This window comes from Mastigoproctus giganteus, chromosome 9, assembly GCF_048544385.1.
Source record: "Mastigoproctus giganteus isolate SK-2022 chromosome 9, ASM4854438v1, whole genome shotgun sequence".
Taxonomy (NCBI): domain Eukaryota; kingdom Metazoa; phylum Arthropoda; class Arachnida; order Uropygi; family Thelyphonidae; genus Mastigoproctus; species Mastigoproctus giganteus.
Window position 1 is genome coordinate 149711223 of NC_143583.1, and position 16715 is coordinate 149727937.

The 16715-nt window shown below is 39.0% G+C and overlaps 1 protein-coding gene across 1 annotated transcript in view; it reads right to left on the bottom strand.

Moving 5' to 3' along the window:
* Positions 1–9862, bottom strand: part of LOC150080815 (peroxisome biogenesis factor 10-like) — a 133948-nt gene extending 124086 nt beyond the window's left edge. Inside the window, exons 1-2 of the mRNA XM_090380829.1 lie at positions 9794–9862; positions 9119–9257 (exon numbers count right to left, since the gene is read on the bottom strand). Coding sequence (XP_090236955.1) covers positions 9119–9233 — 115 coding nt within the window. The 5' untranslated portion in view covers positions 9234–9257; positions 9794–9862. The remainder of the gene's footprint in view (positions 1–9118; positions 9258–9793) is intronic.
* Between the last annotated feature and the right edge of the window lie 6853 nt (positions 9863–16715).

Below are 16715 nucleotides of genomic sequence, written 5' to 3' on the forward strand. Positions count from 1 at the left end.
AATTTGGATATTGTTGGATTACACATCCATTTAGCAGCTAATCTTTTTGAGCACTGTATGGTGGTTATGTGGATGGGTTCAAGATTGCATTAGAAGGGGTTTTTTTGGGAGGGGAGGGGAGGGGAGGATGCTCTGTGTTTTTTATTTTATTTTTATGCATCTGCTCTAATACTCTGCTTTTAAAAATATATGTGGTTATTGTTCATCTGCATGCCTTTGTTTCAGTTAATATTTTATGTTATGCCAATAATGAACAATTCTTTGTATAATCTGTGTTTCTGTATCTGTTAGTGTTTAGGACCAAGGTGTTGAAATCCCATTGGCGATCCTGGTACCAGATGGGGAAAGCTGGATCTGATTTTGTTATTTGGTCATGGGGTATGTTGTATTTATGTCCTTCAATTATTTTGAACAATGTTATGCTGGTTTCACCAATATATGCTTTTTTAGAAATTTTTGCATTATAAATTGTATACAGGGTGTTTGGTAGCAAGAGTCTTCAATAGGGATGAGGTGAGGGGGGATTTATCACATTTTTAATGGTATTAGTTCTTGTAAACCTGGTGTACTACCCATGTTTCTTGGCTATGTTTCTAATCTGTTTGCTAATTTGGTGGACATAAGGGATGATAATATACTCTTTCTTTTTCCAGTTCTTTAGCATTAGCATAGGCACATGATGCAAGAAAGCAAGCTTATATAGCATCAGCCAAAAAAAAAAAAACACCCCTTATTTCACCCATCCACTTGCTCCAAATGTTTGTCAAGTTCTGCCTTGAATCTATTTAAGCTATCAACTTCTACAACGACAGATGGAAGTCTGTTCCAGCAATCAACCACCCACTGGCTAAAGGCAAACTTCCGCACATCTATCCTACAACCGTCTTTCCTCAATTTGAATTTATGCCCTCTCAGGTGATTATTCTGAGCAAGAGGAAAAATCCCATCCACAGTGAGCATGCTCAAACCATTCAAGGCTTTATACACCTCAATCAGATCACCTCACAGGTGCCTAGTCTCCAGACCCTGTAACTTTGTTAGATGCCTATGTGTTTGATATTTCTTTTGGTGTTTTGTTTTCATTATGAGTTTTTGTGGGTATCCATTGTTGCTAAATATTTGGAAAATTCTTCATTTCTCTATTTAGTGCTTGATCTTTACATAGTCTATAAGCCCTAAGGATGACTCTTAAGAATGCCTACTTTTGTGTTCATGGGATGATTAGAATTAAACTTTATAATAGATCCTGTGCCTGTTGGTTTCTGAATATTTCTATTAAGAGAGAGTTATTATGCTTCTTTAACAAGAGATCTAGGAATGGTATGCTATCGTCTTTTTCTATTTTAAAATTTTATGCATGGATGTGCAGTTTTGGGTAGTTGTGGAAGTAGTTTAATTCCTCTAACCCACATGGACAAATGGTTAGTTGTACTTATGTTGTTTATTCTGGGAACAATGAGTGTAGCACTGAGACAAATCCCTGCAACACATTTTCTTTCAGAACAAAAGTTTGTGAAATAGCATTGCGATAATGTACTCGGAAGGTTCTGTTTTTAAGAAAGATCTGCATGATCATCGGTCGTCAACCTCAATGTCCAATGGCAAATAAATCTTGAAGGATGCCATAGTGCCACCTGGCAGTACGGCATCCTTCAAGATTTTTCAACATCCAGGCATACCATAACAAGACGTTCTTTCCGAATAGAAACATTCTATACGCTGAACTGAGTTTTCACCATAAAGTCTAATGCGGATCAATATTTCTGGAAGCCATTCTGATTTTCACTGATAATTGCATGGGATTCCAAATACCATACTAGTATATTGTGGGTCATCTTTTCTAATGTCTAAGCCTAAGCAGTTGAAAAGAGGTATCAGTTTAAAGTTGTGCAGATCTGTCTGATCTTTTCCAAGTTTAGGGAACAACAGGACTATTTAATGGCAACATGAGCTAGGATAGTAGCTTTTGAAGAAAACTCGAGTCAAAAACAGCAATAAAGAGTTTAGGGGCTTGTTATCTAGATGTTGTCACATGAGACAGCAAATCCCCTGTGACAACACGAGATGGTACACCCCATAGTGGACTATTTATTGATTTATTTAGGGCTTCTTTAGTTCCAACATTGTGAAGGGCTGATTATATGAAAGGGATAGTCTCGTGCTGAAATTTAATTGGCACTGTTAGTGAATAGATGTTCGTATGCAGATATATCTAAAATTTTTTGCAAAAGTTTCTACCTGCTGCACAGTATTTGCAATTTCCACTGGAAATGATATATCTTGCCCATTTCAAATCAAAACTGGGGAAGATGATTATGTAACTCTACCATTCAGTTTTTTAATCTTGTTCCAGATTTTCTACTGTCTGTATTTTTTGTTATAGTAGAACTAAATCCAAGAATTTTTTTTAGCCCTTTTCCTTACAAATCATGCCTTAGCTTTAAGTTCTTTGAAATTTATCAGATTTTCAGTTGTTGGGTACTTACAGAACAGAACAGGTTCCATGCCCTATTTTTCTCTTTTTTTTTTTTTTTTTTTTTTGTCAAGTTATTATGCATCATTCCACAAATGATTAGCATGTTTATGAGGACCTCTACAAACTTCAGATACAGTATTAGTTGCAGCAGTTAGAATCTGCACTGTTATGCCAAATGCCTAAACAGATATGGACAAAACACGGTAAGTCTATTAAGTAAAACAGAACACAGTTTTACTTTGAGGAAAGAAACTGATTATAAAACTCAGCTATATTTCCTAAAACAATGTAAGCTTAACAAGCTCTTCCATAAAGGTCTCATCCTAAAAAGACCACATTAAAAACAATCAAACTAGAAAATTATCTGCAACGCACAACAAAAGCTCCTTCTTTTGGTCATAAAGAACCCAAGGAAAAAAATAACCTATAACATACATGACTACACACCCCATATAAATAGATTTCACAATACATCAGTGTTTCTCAGTCTTTTTACTCTCGTGGCACATTTTCCAAAGAAAAAAAATTTCGCGGCACACCTACGTAGTCATAGAAGAAGAAATTTCTAAATTTCGCGGCACAATTGGAAAATTTTGCGGCACACTAATGTGACGCGGCACACCCTTTGAGAAACACTGCAATACATCAAGATGAAGTCACACAAGCACAAAATTAATCAACAACAAATTAAACCTCTTCGAAACCAGGACTGCCACATTTAACAACAAATTCACTTCTCTTTTGTTGCTCTCATTTCTTACTTTCATTACCCTAACTTATCAAAATTGTTGCATTCAGTTAGGTTAGGAAGGGAATATGAATATGTTGAAATTTATTTCTATTTTGCATTAAAGAAAACAATGCACTCACAAAACTATCAAGTGCTGTTGATTGCAGTTTTTTGTATGTGCATTGCACTATCAATGGAGCTGATCACAAGAAACTTTTAGCAAGTGATACAGCACATACTGTTTTATTTGAATGCAGTCCTAAAAAATCCTCTGTACAAAGGACCAAAAAATCAATCTTATTGTGGAGAATTTTAATTTTCCACTCAGTTACAACTGTTCTTGGATTTAATGAAAAACTTTTCTATATTATCAGCATGCTACAAATATTACAAGAGAAAACAGTAATGTTGATATCTGATTATCAGCAGTGAATCATCATATATTAAAAATCTTCAAGCAAAGGAAGCACTAAGTGACAGTCACAGTATATTTATATGGGATTTATTCAAAGTAACTACTGTCAAGAATAAAGTGAGGGGATTTTTTTTTTTTTTTTGTAAATGTCTTAGACATTTTGTAAATTCTCATAAAGGTCTTAGACATTTTGTAAATTCTCAAATGCTTGGTGCTTTTAATACAAATTTGTATTTATTTAAAAAATATAAACAAATACATTTTTAAAAATTCCTTGAATGTTTCCAAACTTTCCTCAACACTTTCCATTTGACATGAACAAATGCCAAATAGAAAGTATTTGGGGGAAGTAATTCTAAAGCTATTCAGTTTTTTATACTAAAAGGTACTGTTCAAAATTTACATTAAATTGAATGAGAGATGAACTGATGTGCTTAATTGCAGGAAGAAAAATTCATGGGATGATTATAAATTGTCAAGGGAGACAGAGCATTTTACAAGAAGTATAAATTAGTCTATAATCAAGTTACAAAGAGGGGTTATACATGCCAAAGGAAAGTATGAAAGTTCTTTGACTAAGATCAAAGAAAAGTAGCAAAGAATTATTTTGTAATTTGGGAATGACAGTCCAGGATAATTAGCCATGGATTAATTACAAATTAACTTATTTTGTAATTTAAAGGACTGGTCAGGTCCAATTTGGTTTCACTGTAGTGTAAACAAATACATTTCTAGCCCATTGGTTGATGTGTCTGCTACAGAGAATTGGGTATTTTTTTGTGTTCAATTTTCACAGAAAATGTTTTTGTCTTATTATCATTAGTGTAAAATGGCTGTTTATTTCAATTATTGTTGTTATCATTATTTATCCATTTATTCCTTTATTTGATAAATATGTTAATACAAGTACGTGTGAATTTTCACATGTTAACATTATCTGCATTGGAAACTGGAAGTGGCAAACAGTTTCATGTTTATACTTTATGATTGTAATGACTTTTCTTCCTCATCTTCAGAGAAATTAAGAGAAGTTTTGTTTCATTGAAAATGTCTAAAACAACACAATTTTAAATCTCTAGATTTTTCATTAAAAAAAACACATTAAGTATCACACTGATTTTTTTTTTATGCAACAATTGTTCTATTGGTTTCTGAAGCTTATATACTACAAAAGTAGTATATAAGCTTCAGAAACCAATTCAAACCCATATATCACAGATAATGTGAACAAAACAATGATATATACACTGAACTTTCTGTTACCAAGAGTTTTCAAACAAGCTGCCTAATTTCCATGGTGCAATCACTCTGGCACTTATGACCGCTCCTCTAAATCCACATCAGTCTTAACTACCCCATCTAACACACAAACATATTAAGGATTTAAAAAGGCAGCCATGGAAGAAGTTTACTGTCTCACCTGACACATTTTAAGTGTACCATGAAATACTGTGGACTCATTCTTGTGGAATATTACCACACACAGATTTTGGTCCTTGGTCATTTGGTCCTTGAGATTGTCACAGACATTCTCTCAGATATGCCAGACAAGCTGTACTTGCTACCTGGGAGTCTAAAACGCTGATGAAACTGATATTCGGGTGACACTCAAGTCAAGGTGGACCCAATTTCGGTGAAGTCCGGACGGTCTGTGACAGCCAAATCCTCTGCTTGCACCTTCACGATGGTGGTACTGTTAGTAATCCTGGGTATAACCTCCATGCACAAATACATGGTGGGTGACCACCCAGGTGTGAACCAACATAAGCAGGGGTCGAGGTGTGGCGCCCACACCACATGGAGGAACGCCGGCCCTCTATGTTACCAGGCAGTACTAGGTGGTAGATGACTCTCATCAACCGGTGAAATACCACCACTTTACTTATTGGAGGCTTGAAGTGGTGGAACCCATGTTTAGTCTCTAGAGCTAAGTTCCGGTCAACCCTTCCCTATCTCTTCCATCATGCAGTATGATTGATGACTTTTGAGGTTATGATGAACGTCGTGGCGAGATCCAATATTTCTTACATTTCGAGGGTACAGCTCTAAAACAGTGTTTGCAGGCCGGCCGCTAGTTAGTACACTGGACCAAACCTATTGGTAACTCTCTAGGAGGCTTATGGATCAGCTAGTGTATAATCTTGCTACCTCTACTCTGCCAGATAGTGACTGGAGGGAGTCCAAGTAGTGTGTATGCGGGGAGCATTGTCGACGCCACGTTATGTCAAGGATCTGGGTATATTCTTACCACGTGTACGCCATATCCAAAAATTTCATTACTTCATACAGCATGTCCCACCCACTTTTTCTTACCATTGAATACACCATGAATTGTCAAACTAATAGAGCAAGCTTATCTGCGAAAAGATCTAAACCTCCCAAGCACTTCCTAATTCATTTCACAAATATACGTGGTCTCAATTCTAATCTCAACGATGTCCATTTCCACTTGCAGTCTGCCAAACCCCATGTACTTTTTCTGACAGAATCTCAGTTATCGGTTGATTCAACTACTGCTCAACTCAGATGCCCAAATTATTTGCTGTATGATTCCTTTCGCCTCAAAGGCAGTACTTGTGCATATGTCCGTTCTGATATTCCCTGTCAGAGACTTGGCAATTTGGAATCTCCTCTCTTTGATCTTCTCTGGCTTAAAATCTCTCTACCTCATTGTGTCAAATTCATCTGTTGTCTCTACTGTTCTCCCAACTCAACTAATCATTTGGAGCTCTTTGACTTCCTCTCTTTGCAACTTGACTTTCTCCAGTCCAACTTTCCTAACAGTGAGGTAATTTTCCTTGGTGATTTTAATGTTCACAACTCCAGCTGGCTTCCATTTTCTAGTCACACCGACCCAGCAGGTCGAGATGCTGAGGCTTTTGCAATTACTAATAACCTAGCACAGATTGTTCATTTACCTACAAGAATACCGGACAATCCTAATCATACAGCCAATACGCTTGATCTTTTTCTCACAAACAACTCTTCTAAGTACACGGTCGAAGTGAGAGCTCCTTTAGGCACTTCAGATCACAACTTGGTGATTGTCTCTTCTCCAATGGAACCTTTATCTCATGGCTATTCCCAACCTCGTGTTGTTTGGCATTACAAGAATGCAAAATGGGATGACCTGCGAGACTTCTTTTCTTCTTTACCTTGGTCGGATTACTGTTTCAAAACTTCTGATGTCAATGTTTGCTCAGATTGTGTCAGTGAAATTATTCTTGCAGGAATGGAATCCTTTATCCCACACTACACTTTAAAATCTCGTCCTTTATCTAAACCTTGGTTTTCCGATAAATGTGCTAAGGCTGTTCAAGAGAAGAATGTTGCATATCGTAATTGGCTTGTTTCTAATTCTTCAGTTTCATTTTCTGCCTACACCAAAGCTTGCAACAATTGTAAAGCAGTTATTAATCAGTTCAAACTAGAGTTTGAAAAGGCTAAGAGTAGAAAACTTGCTTCTTGCCCTGATGGTAGCCGAGCATTCTGGTCTCTTGCCAAAGCTATTGGCCACAACCTTTGCCCATCTCTGCCCAAACCAGACGGTTCTGTTGTCACTTCCACCAAGGATAAAGCTGACCTGCTAGCATCCCATTTTTCTTCCAGCTCATGTATTAATGATCTTGATAAAACACCTCCCACCATTCTCCATTCAGTGCCTCCTGTGTGGTCTTCCGTCAAAATGATATCAGAAGGATTTTGATGAATCTTGATGCTAAGAAAGCTCCAGGTCCTGATGGTATTTCTCCACTTGTTCTCAAAACCTGTGCTCCTGAACTTACTTCTATTCTTTGCCGCCTCTTTTCACTTTCTTATTCCAAAGGTGTTTTTCCTTCTGCTTGGAAATTTGCTCATATCCAGCCAGTTCCTAAAAAGGGTGACAAATCCCTCCCATCCAATTATCGTCCCATTGCAATTACTTCTACTCTTTCTAAAGTAATGGAGATATCAATTAACCGCCAACTCTTAAACTACCTAGAAACCTTCCATCTGATCAACGATCGCCAGTATGGATTTCGTCAGTGTCGATCCACCGGTGATATTCTGGCTTACGTTACCCATTTATGGACTAATTCAATGGAAAGGTTCGGTGAAACACAAGTAGTTGCTCTTGTCATCTCAAAGGCTTTTGATCGTGTTTGGCATAAAGGTCTTCTAAACAAGCGCCATCTTATTTGCCATCTTATTGTCTGCCAACTGTTTTTAGTAATTGGTTATCCAGTTTTCTCTCTAATCACTCACTGAGGGTGATGGTAGATGGCTCTCTGTCTTCTAACTTCTCCACTAATGCCGGTATCTCCCAAGGTTCAGTTCTTTCTCCCACTCTTTTCCTCTTGTATATTAATGACCTTCTTCCATTGACTGGAAATCCTATCCATAGTTTTGCCGATGATAACACATTGCATTCCACTTTCCATTTTGAGAAACCTTGTCCTGCTCAATCAGCTTCAACTTCTCGAAAATCTGCTACCAATTCCTTAAATGCCGATCTTCAGGTAATTCGCCAGTGGGGCAAAGACAACTTAGTTGATTTCAACCCTTCTAAAACTCAGTCTTGTCTTATATCTCACAAAAAGGATTCTTCTGCTTGTTCCTATGCTTATCTTTAGTGACACTGATTTCTAGGTAAAATGATATATCTCCTTTGGGGATTACCCTGACTTCTAATCTCTCTTGGCACAAGCACATTACAAATATTGCTTCCTCTGCATCTAAAAAACTTGGTTTTCTCTTTCGCTCTCGGCGTTACTTTTCTTCCAAACAGCTGCTCACTCTGTATAAATCGCAAATCCACCCTGCCATGGAATATTGTTCCCACATCTGGGGTGGTGCCCCCAAAACCTCTCTCAGGCTTCTTGATTCCATTCAGAAGAGGGCAGTTAGGTTAATTAATGATTCATCTCTAACAGAGTCTCTCCACTCATTGTCTCATAGACGTACTGTTTCTGCTGCATGCCTCTTCTACAGATACTTCCATGGGCACTGTTCTTCTGAATTGGCTTCTATAATTCCCGCTCTTTCTTTCAAAACAGTCCGAACACGTGCTGCCACCAGCCAACATCCATTTACTGTCCAACTTCAAACCCACAGAACCAACTTTTCATCTTCCTCATTTATTCATTCAACTGCCGTTTTCTGGAACAACCTTCCTTCATACGTATTTCCTGAAAATTACAATCTACAGAAGTTCAAGTCCAATGTCAACAAATATCTTCTTTCATCCTCTCAACCTCCCACCCAAGCACGGTACTAAGTACTATAGGTTATAATACCTCTCGTGTTTGGGGTTCACATAAAAAAATAAAATAAATTTAAAAAAAATAATTTGTAAGAAATGTTAATACTGAAAATAAAAAATACTAGCTTTACTAAAATAATTTAGTAAATTCAGTATTCCTTATTTTCATGTTTAATATATAATTATGAGTAATAGTCATATAAAAAAAAACACAATATACACTAAATTTGCACATATCAAAAAAAATATACTAACCAGCAACATCCTGCACTGAACTAGAGAACTTACTCCGAAGTTCTAACATATACTGCTTGTCTTTCTGTGATGATCTCAGCAACTGTGCTGGTCCTGCTTCAATGAATTTACTCATGTTGGCTTATTACTACAGACTTATCTGCAAAAATATTGAAAGCATTACTGGCCAACAACTCATCGTTGAGCAGTAATGGATTAAAACAGTTTGAATAAAGGTTGTGGAAAGTGTTCTACAGCCAAAATAAACCGACAAGACAATCTGATTCAATTCAGTTTGGTTTGGTTTGATTTGATTTTTAATGGCACATGGCAATGATGTACCAAGTCCAAAAATAAAATGCATTAAAAACCAGTAACTTAATTAGATTAACACATAAAAATGTATAAAGTCTATAAAAGCAGCAAAAGGTCTCTAAACAAGAAAACCAGGTGTGTATATGATTACTAAGAACTAATTTACATATATTTATACAAGTTTATATATTTAAAACTGAAAATTTTCAGACATATTGTCTATTATCCAACTGAACCTTACCCACTCAGTCAGACAAAATCTGACTGAGTGAATAAGATTCAGCCAAATGATTATAAGTGCTAAAACAGAAGTGACATGCATTAATAAAATCTGGATAGTCGTTACATACATTTAATGGTTAAAAGGGTCACAGTACTCACATAAGGTGGGGCATCAGCCCTCAGCAGAAAAGAATGTGTGGAAAGACTGTGTCCTATGTGGAGCCAAGCTAGAACAACTTCTTTGCAATTCCTGTGTACACTGTTGCCACTGTACAGGCTTAATCTTTTAAAATTTGTTTGCAGCCTGCCTATGAGATGGATGTTACCAATGGGACAACAGTTTCTTCCATATCATCTAGTCCAACAGCACTTTCTGTTTTGTAAGAGTTAAAGAGTTAAAGCTTTGTTAAGAGTTAAAGCTGCATTGTGATTTCTTACTTGCACTGACCAAGTGAAATGAACTTAATTAGTAAGTGAGAGAGTAAACACAGTCAACACATAAAAAACTGGCACTAGGCACAGATATTTAGGAGATAACATATATTAAATTTAGCAAATAAAGAACATACATATAAGCTTTCAGCTACTGTATGTAGAATTTTTCAACTAATTGAGCACTGGCAAGCGGTTGCTTTTATATGCTGTAGCTGACTGTCTCGTAAGTAAACGAGGTCACGGAGGATGGGAGAGTAGTTTATGGGTAATTGTGAACGGTGACACGGGCAAGGAAGAGAGAGGTCAGGAGAGGGAGACAGTTGAGATGGGTGACTGCCGTTGTAGGTGGCTGCCAAGCTCGTGGACTATGTTCGTGTCAGACAGCACCTGGGATTTCTCCCATCTCTGCAAGCTCATAGACTATGAGAGGTTTAAAGAGTGGATGTATGTGGGTGCCATAGTCCCTGTTGATCATATTCCCGGTGACACTGATGCGTGCTGATTCCAGCCAACGGGATCCTGAAATTGCAAGAGATGCCTATGATTTTTGCATCCTTGGGTGTGATATCATAGCTCTCCTGCTAACAGTGAGCAGCTAGTGCTGAATGGGTAAAGTCAGCTTTAGTGATGGTGGTCTGGTGGCCCCTCAGCCAGGCTTCCAAGTGACGAATGGTCTCCCCGATGTAGCTTGCGTCGCAGTCCCAGCACGGTATGTGGTAAATGATTCTGCTTCAGAGGGAAAAGGATCGGTGCTTTCAGAGGGGAGATGTGGATTGGAGTTTTGTTCCGGGTGTTTGAAAGGTGCAGATGTTGTAGCTGCGAAGAATTCTGGTTATGCCATGTGCTAGAGCAGGGTAAAATTGGATGCGAGTGTCACCTGTAAAACTGAAAGTGTCAGGTTGTCAAGCCTCTGATGAAGAGTGTCCAGTACTGTGATGGCATGAGGTCTGTACTTCCCAGTAGTTGAGGATCTGCTCAGGGTAGCCGCATTTTCTGAGGTCCGACTTGACCCTATGTATTTCTTCGTGTGTGCAAGTAGCGTTGGAGCAATGCATCCAAGCCCTGTTCTATAGTGAACGGGTAATGACAGGAATGGTAGTTGGTGTATTGTCTGGCACATGTAGATTTCAGATATACTGACATTGTGACCTGTGAACCATCCAGTCATCCATTAATATGTTCTTTCATAAGGCTGAGGGGCCGACCCCTTCTAAATCTCTACAGCCTTCAACCTCCGCAGTGGCATACTTATCAACTGTTTGTTTGTTTGTTTGTTATTTGGTTTTTAGGAGCATTAGCAACTAAGGCCATATTGCTCCGGGATATGCGGTGGTCATTCCCTGACCTTTCCGCATCCTCCGTATTTGGTGGTGATGGGCTCAAATCCCGGTCTAATCAAGAAGCGTGTCCTACGCACTGCTGCTCCATCCCACCTGGCTACGGAGGCGCTTACTTATCAACTGAAGAAGTCGATTCTGGCAACAATGTTCAAGAGGTAAAACTTACTGAAGTTATGCCCATCTCCTCTCTTTTTTGTAATTTTATAATTTTGATATTTTTTTAAATTGCACTCTTGTATTTTTCCTGCGTATGAGATAAAAAATTGAATAAATAATTCTATTTACATGTTTCTTGAATATTTCTTTTTTTATTCAATCAATTGAGCAAGCACATTTGCGAGTGCTGCACAAGCAGGGCGGAAATTCCAACTTATGTAGTGTTCTGCGGAACGCAACACTTACGTAAGTCGGGGAGTTCCTGTATATGCAAATCATTAACCTGGAGCTCATATCTGGTGGTATGGGGTTGGCACACTCAGGGTCCTGAGCTGGATATCATCATTCTTCCCTTTTTTGGCGATTCCCTTCTACCTCTGACTCTTGTTGTCTCTCTCTCTCAGGGTAACTCAGGGATGCTTTTTTTTTTTTTGGCTGGTGTAGCAAAAGCCTCAGGCTTCCTTGCATCATATGGCTAATAATAATAATAATAATAATAATAATAATAATAATAATAACTCACTCAAGGAATCACATATCTGAAGCCTAAAGACAAAGATACAAGAAACCTGGCGAAATATAGACCAATCACCTGCCTTCCAACAATGTACAAGATCCTGACCAGATGCATAACCAGGAAGATATCAGACCACTTGGAGAGCCAGAACATAATGGCCGAACACCAGAAAGGATGCAAGTGGTTGAGCAAAGGATGCAAGGAGCAATAAATCATAGATGCCTCAGTTATGGAGCAAGCCTACAAGAAGTGCCATAACATGTACACAGCCTACACTGATTACTGCAAGGCCTTCATCTCCGTGCCTCATAGCTGACTAATAGAAGTGCTGAACATTAGCATTAGTAGAGGAATATGATGCAAGAAAGCAAGCTTATGCAGCATCAGCAAAAAAAAAAAAAAACCACTCCATTCGTTCGAAATACCTATTCAGCGGAGCCTTAAATTTATTTAGACTATCAACTTCCACAACAAAGGATCGAAGTCTGATCCACCAACCAACTACCCGCTGGCTAAAGGCAAATTTCCGCACATCTGTCTTTCCTCAATCTGAATTTATGCCCTCTCAGGTGATTATTCTGAGCAAGAGGAAGAATCCCATCGGCATCGAGCATGCTCAAACCATTCAAGGCTTTATACACCTCTATCAGATCACCTCGCCGGTGCCTAGTCTCCAGACACTGTAATTTGCAAAAACTTAAGCCTTTCTTCGTAAGAGCAACCCTTTGTTCCATTCACTAATCTTGTTTCTCTTCTCTGTACTCGTTCCAGCATCTCTACATCCTTCTTGAAATGAGGCCTCCAGACCTTTATACAGTACTCAAGGTGTGGCCTGACCATTGCCTTATACAAGGGAATAATCACCTCCTTATCCCTGCTAGAAAAATTCCTGTATATCATTGACAAGACACCATTAGCTACTCTTGCAGCCTGTCTGCACTGCTCAGAGAACTTCATATCTGCCTGCACAATTACCCCCAGGTCCTTTTCATCTACAAAGTCAACCAATAGTAACAAACTTCCTAGGAGAAATGATGGCGAAATGGACTACCCACCATTAAGGTCAAAAACATTACAATCAGGCCAATCCCCATCAGGAGAGGAATCTTTCAGGGAGATGCTCTGAGCCCATTGTGGTTCTGTCTAGCACTTAACCCACTATCTACCATGCTCAACAGTAGCAAGTATGGATATAACCTCAAAGAAGGAAACCTGTACCCTCCCACCCATCTGATGTACATGGATGACATCAAGCTCTACACAGGAACCGAGAAGCACCCTCAGCAACTACTCCAGATCACCGAAGAATTCAGCAATGATATTAGGATGGAATTTGGTCTAGACAAATGCAAGACCCACGGATTGCATCAGGGAAAATTAGTCAACTGAAAAAACCTACCAGCTGCAGATTGGTAAAGAGATCGAAGCCATGGCAAAGGGAGAGAGGGCCTACAAATACTTGGGGATGATGCAGCCTCAGCAGTTATAGCACAAGGAAATTAAGGCTTACCTAACCGAAAAATACATCATAGACTCAGAAGCCTGCTGAAAGCAAAGCTGAACACCAATGCAGTCCCAGTGATAACATACTCCTTCGGGGTCATAGATTGGACTAACACCGAGCTGGAGGATATCATGAGAAAAACAAGAAAAATGTTGACCAAGAGCTGCCAACACCACCCGAAATCTGCCATGGAGACACTGACAATTGCCCAGGAAGAAGGAGGAAGGGGCCTGATAGACCTCATGAGCAACAGAAGACAGCGATAGTTAACCTGAAGGATTACTTCCAGAAACACACAGCAGCAGCACTCAACCATAAGGAAGACAGACAAACGCATACCTACTCAACCTAAGCGAGGAGTCCCCCCCCCAATCAGGAGGTACAAACAAAGCTAGAAAGATGGGCAGAAAAGACACTCCATGGCAGACACTACAACGATCTCCATCAAAGCACATAAGATAAAATTGCTTCTAACGCATGGCTCACGAGTGGGACACTCTTCCCCGAGACCGAAGGCTACGTGCTCGCCATCCAAGACCAGCTAATTGACACCGGGAATTATAGAAAATACATCGCCAAGGAGCCCGGAGTAACCGATGACACATGTCTACGATGCCACCTGGCCTCAGAAACAATCCAACACATCACTTTGGGATGCAAGGTGATCACACAGACTGAGTACACTCATAGACATGACCAGGTAGCCAGGATAATACCTCAGAAGCTAGCATGGAAATACTAGTTGGGCGAAGAAAGTGTACTGTACTGCAAGTACGAACCCCAGACAGTACTAGAGACCCTAACCCACAAGCTGTACTGGGACCGTGCCATAATAACGGATAGGACAATCTTGCACAACAGACCGGATTGATGGGGAAAAAATCAGGAAGTACACAAACCTAACACAGGAGATCAAAGAGATGTGGCATATGCAAAAAGTAACGACCATCCCGATCATCGTGTCAACCACAAGTATGGTGCCAAAAACCCTACACAAGAGCCTAGCAGCAATAGGTCTTCCAGCGAACACCTACAAGGAACTCCAGAAAGTCGCAATCCTGAACACCTGTAGGATAATCAGAGTTCCTTGACCAACAGTAACACCAGACAAAAAAAAAAAAAAAAAAACAACCAACAACCGCCCTGTGTACATCATGACGGGTATAGGTAGCAATACCCGTCATGAGGTGGAACTCCCAATCAGGGAGAAATAATATAACAGCAATAATAACAATAGATCGTTGGAATAGTAATTTTTATAAATTCATAAAGATTGACTACATACATATAAAGGGGGATACTTATATTACTTTTGCTCCAAGCCTAGGATTGCCTAGTTCCATCTCTGAATAAATCATTGAGTGAATATAAACAAGGGAATATGAGAATATTGGAATGCGAGTATGAGAATGTAGAGAATAAATAAATGTGACTGTCCCTAAAATTAAAATGCACCTGTGTCTGCATGCATGAGCATTTGTTTTATATGAGTAGTAGTAGGTAGTAAGATACACAGAGTAATAAGATACAGAGCGTCCACTTGCTGAATTACTTCCAGTGCCACCCATTTCAGACCTATAAACTAACGTGGCCATCAAAACCAACAGAGTACTAATGCACATGCCCATTGCTAATAAAGTTGTTACTGTCTTTGAAAAGATTAGTCTTCACTGAGCATAGCGAGTTCATTTTTCATTGCATTTTTCGTTACTATTATTATAATTATTTGTGTATTATTATCATTTTTTTTTTATATTTGTCTACTGATGTTATGAACAAGAAGAGCTTCTCATGTAATAAGAAGAGCTTCTCATGTAATCTGTGGTGTCACACAGATATAAGGAATGCAGAACTGGAATTTGGGGAGTACAACGTCTACAGAAAGGATAGACAGGATAGGAAGGGAGGAGGGGTTATGCTATTAGTTAAAAAACACATAAAATCCAAGGAAGTGAAGCCAGTTGACATCGCTGGACAGTGCAGTGTTGAGTCAGTTTGGTGTGACATAAGCATAGGTAAATCAAAATTGAGAGTAGGAGTGTGCTATAGGCCTAATGACAATGATGAGTATAATAAGATACTGTACAGGAAAATAGAATGGGCCAGTAAATCAGAGAGTCTTATAATGGGGGATTTTAATTTCCCAGATATTGACTGGAATTTGTGGGTTGGTCAATCACACACTAGCAAGGCTTTTGTGGATTTATTGGATGATTGTTTTCTACACCAGCATGTTCGGGAGGCAACTAGAGGGAGTAATACCCTTGATCTGATTATCAGTAGTGATTCTTCATGCATTAGGAATCTGCAGATAAATGAACCACTGGGTGGCAGTGATCACAGTGTGCTGAAGTGGGATTTACTCAAGGAGGTAACTACCATCAGAGGTAAAGGGAAGGGTTTTTGCTTTCGTAAAGGCGACTATGCTGGTCTGAGACAGTATTTAAATTCTATACAGTGGGACCAACTGATGATGTTACCAACAGCAAATTCAAAATGGGAAGCATTCAAGGAACTAATCTTGGAAGCTACCAGGCTTTACATACCAACCAAGAAATATTGTTCAAGGTTCAGGCCTAAATGGTTGTCAGATGAACTAATGAGACATATGGCAGAGAAGAAAAATGCATGGGATACATACAAATTAATGGGTGACGTGGAAGCCTATGATAGATATAAGTTGGTCTGTAACCAAGTCACAAAGGAGATTAGGCAGGCAAAGGCAGATTATGAGAAATCCTTGGCAAAGGATACAAAGAAAAACAGAAAAGAGTTCTTTACCTATTTAAACTCAAGAAGGAAAGGGATGAATCAGATTGGTCCACTGGATGTTGATGGTTCAACAGTTGAGGATCCAGCTCAGGTGGCTAACAATCTAAACGAGTATTTTGCATCTACATTCACACATGAGGAGTTATTCAGGAAGGGGAATGTCGTAGGTGAAGTAAACATTGGCAGTGAGCTAGATGATTTTCTAATAACTGAGAGGAAAGTGGAGGAGAAATTGTTGAGGATAAACATAAAAAAGGCACCCGGGGTGGATGGGATCTATCCAGTTATATTAAAGGAGACAGCAAAGGAAGTAAGCAAACCCCCTAGCCATAATTATGAGAGCTTCTTTGGACTCAG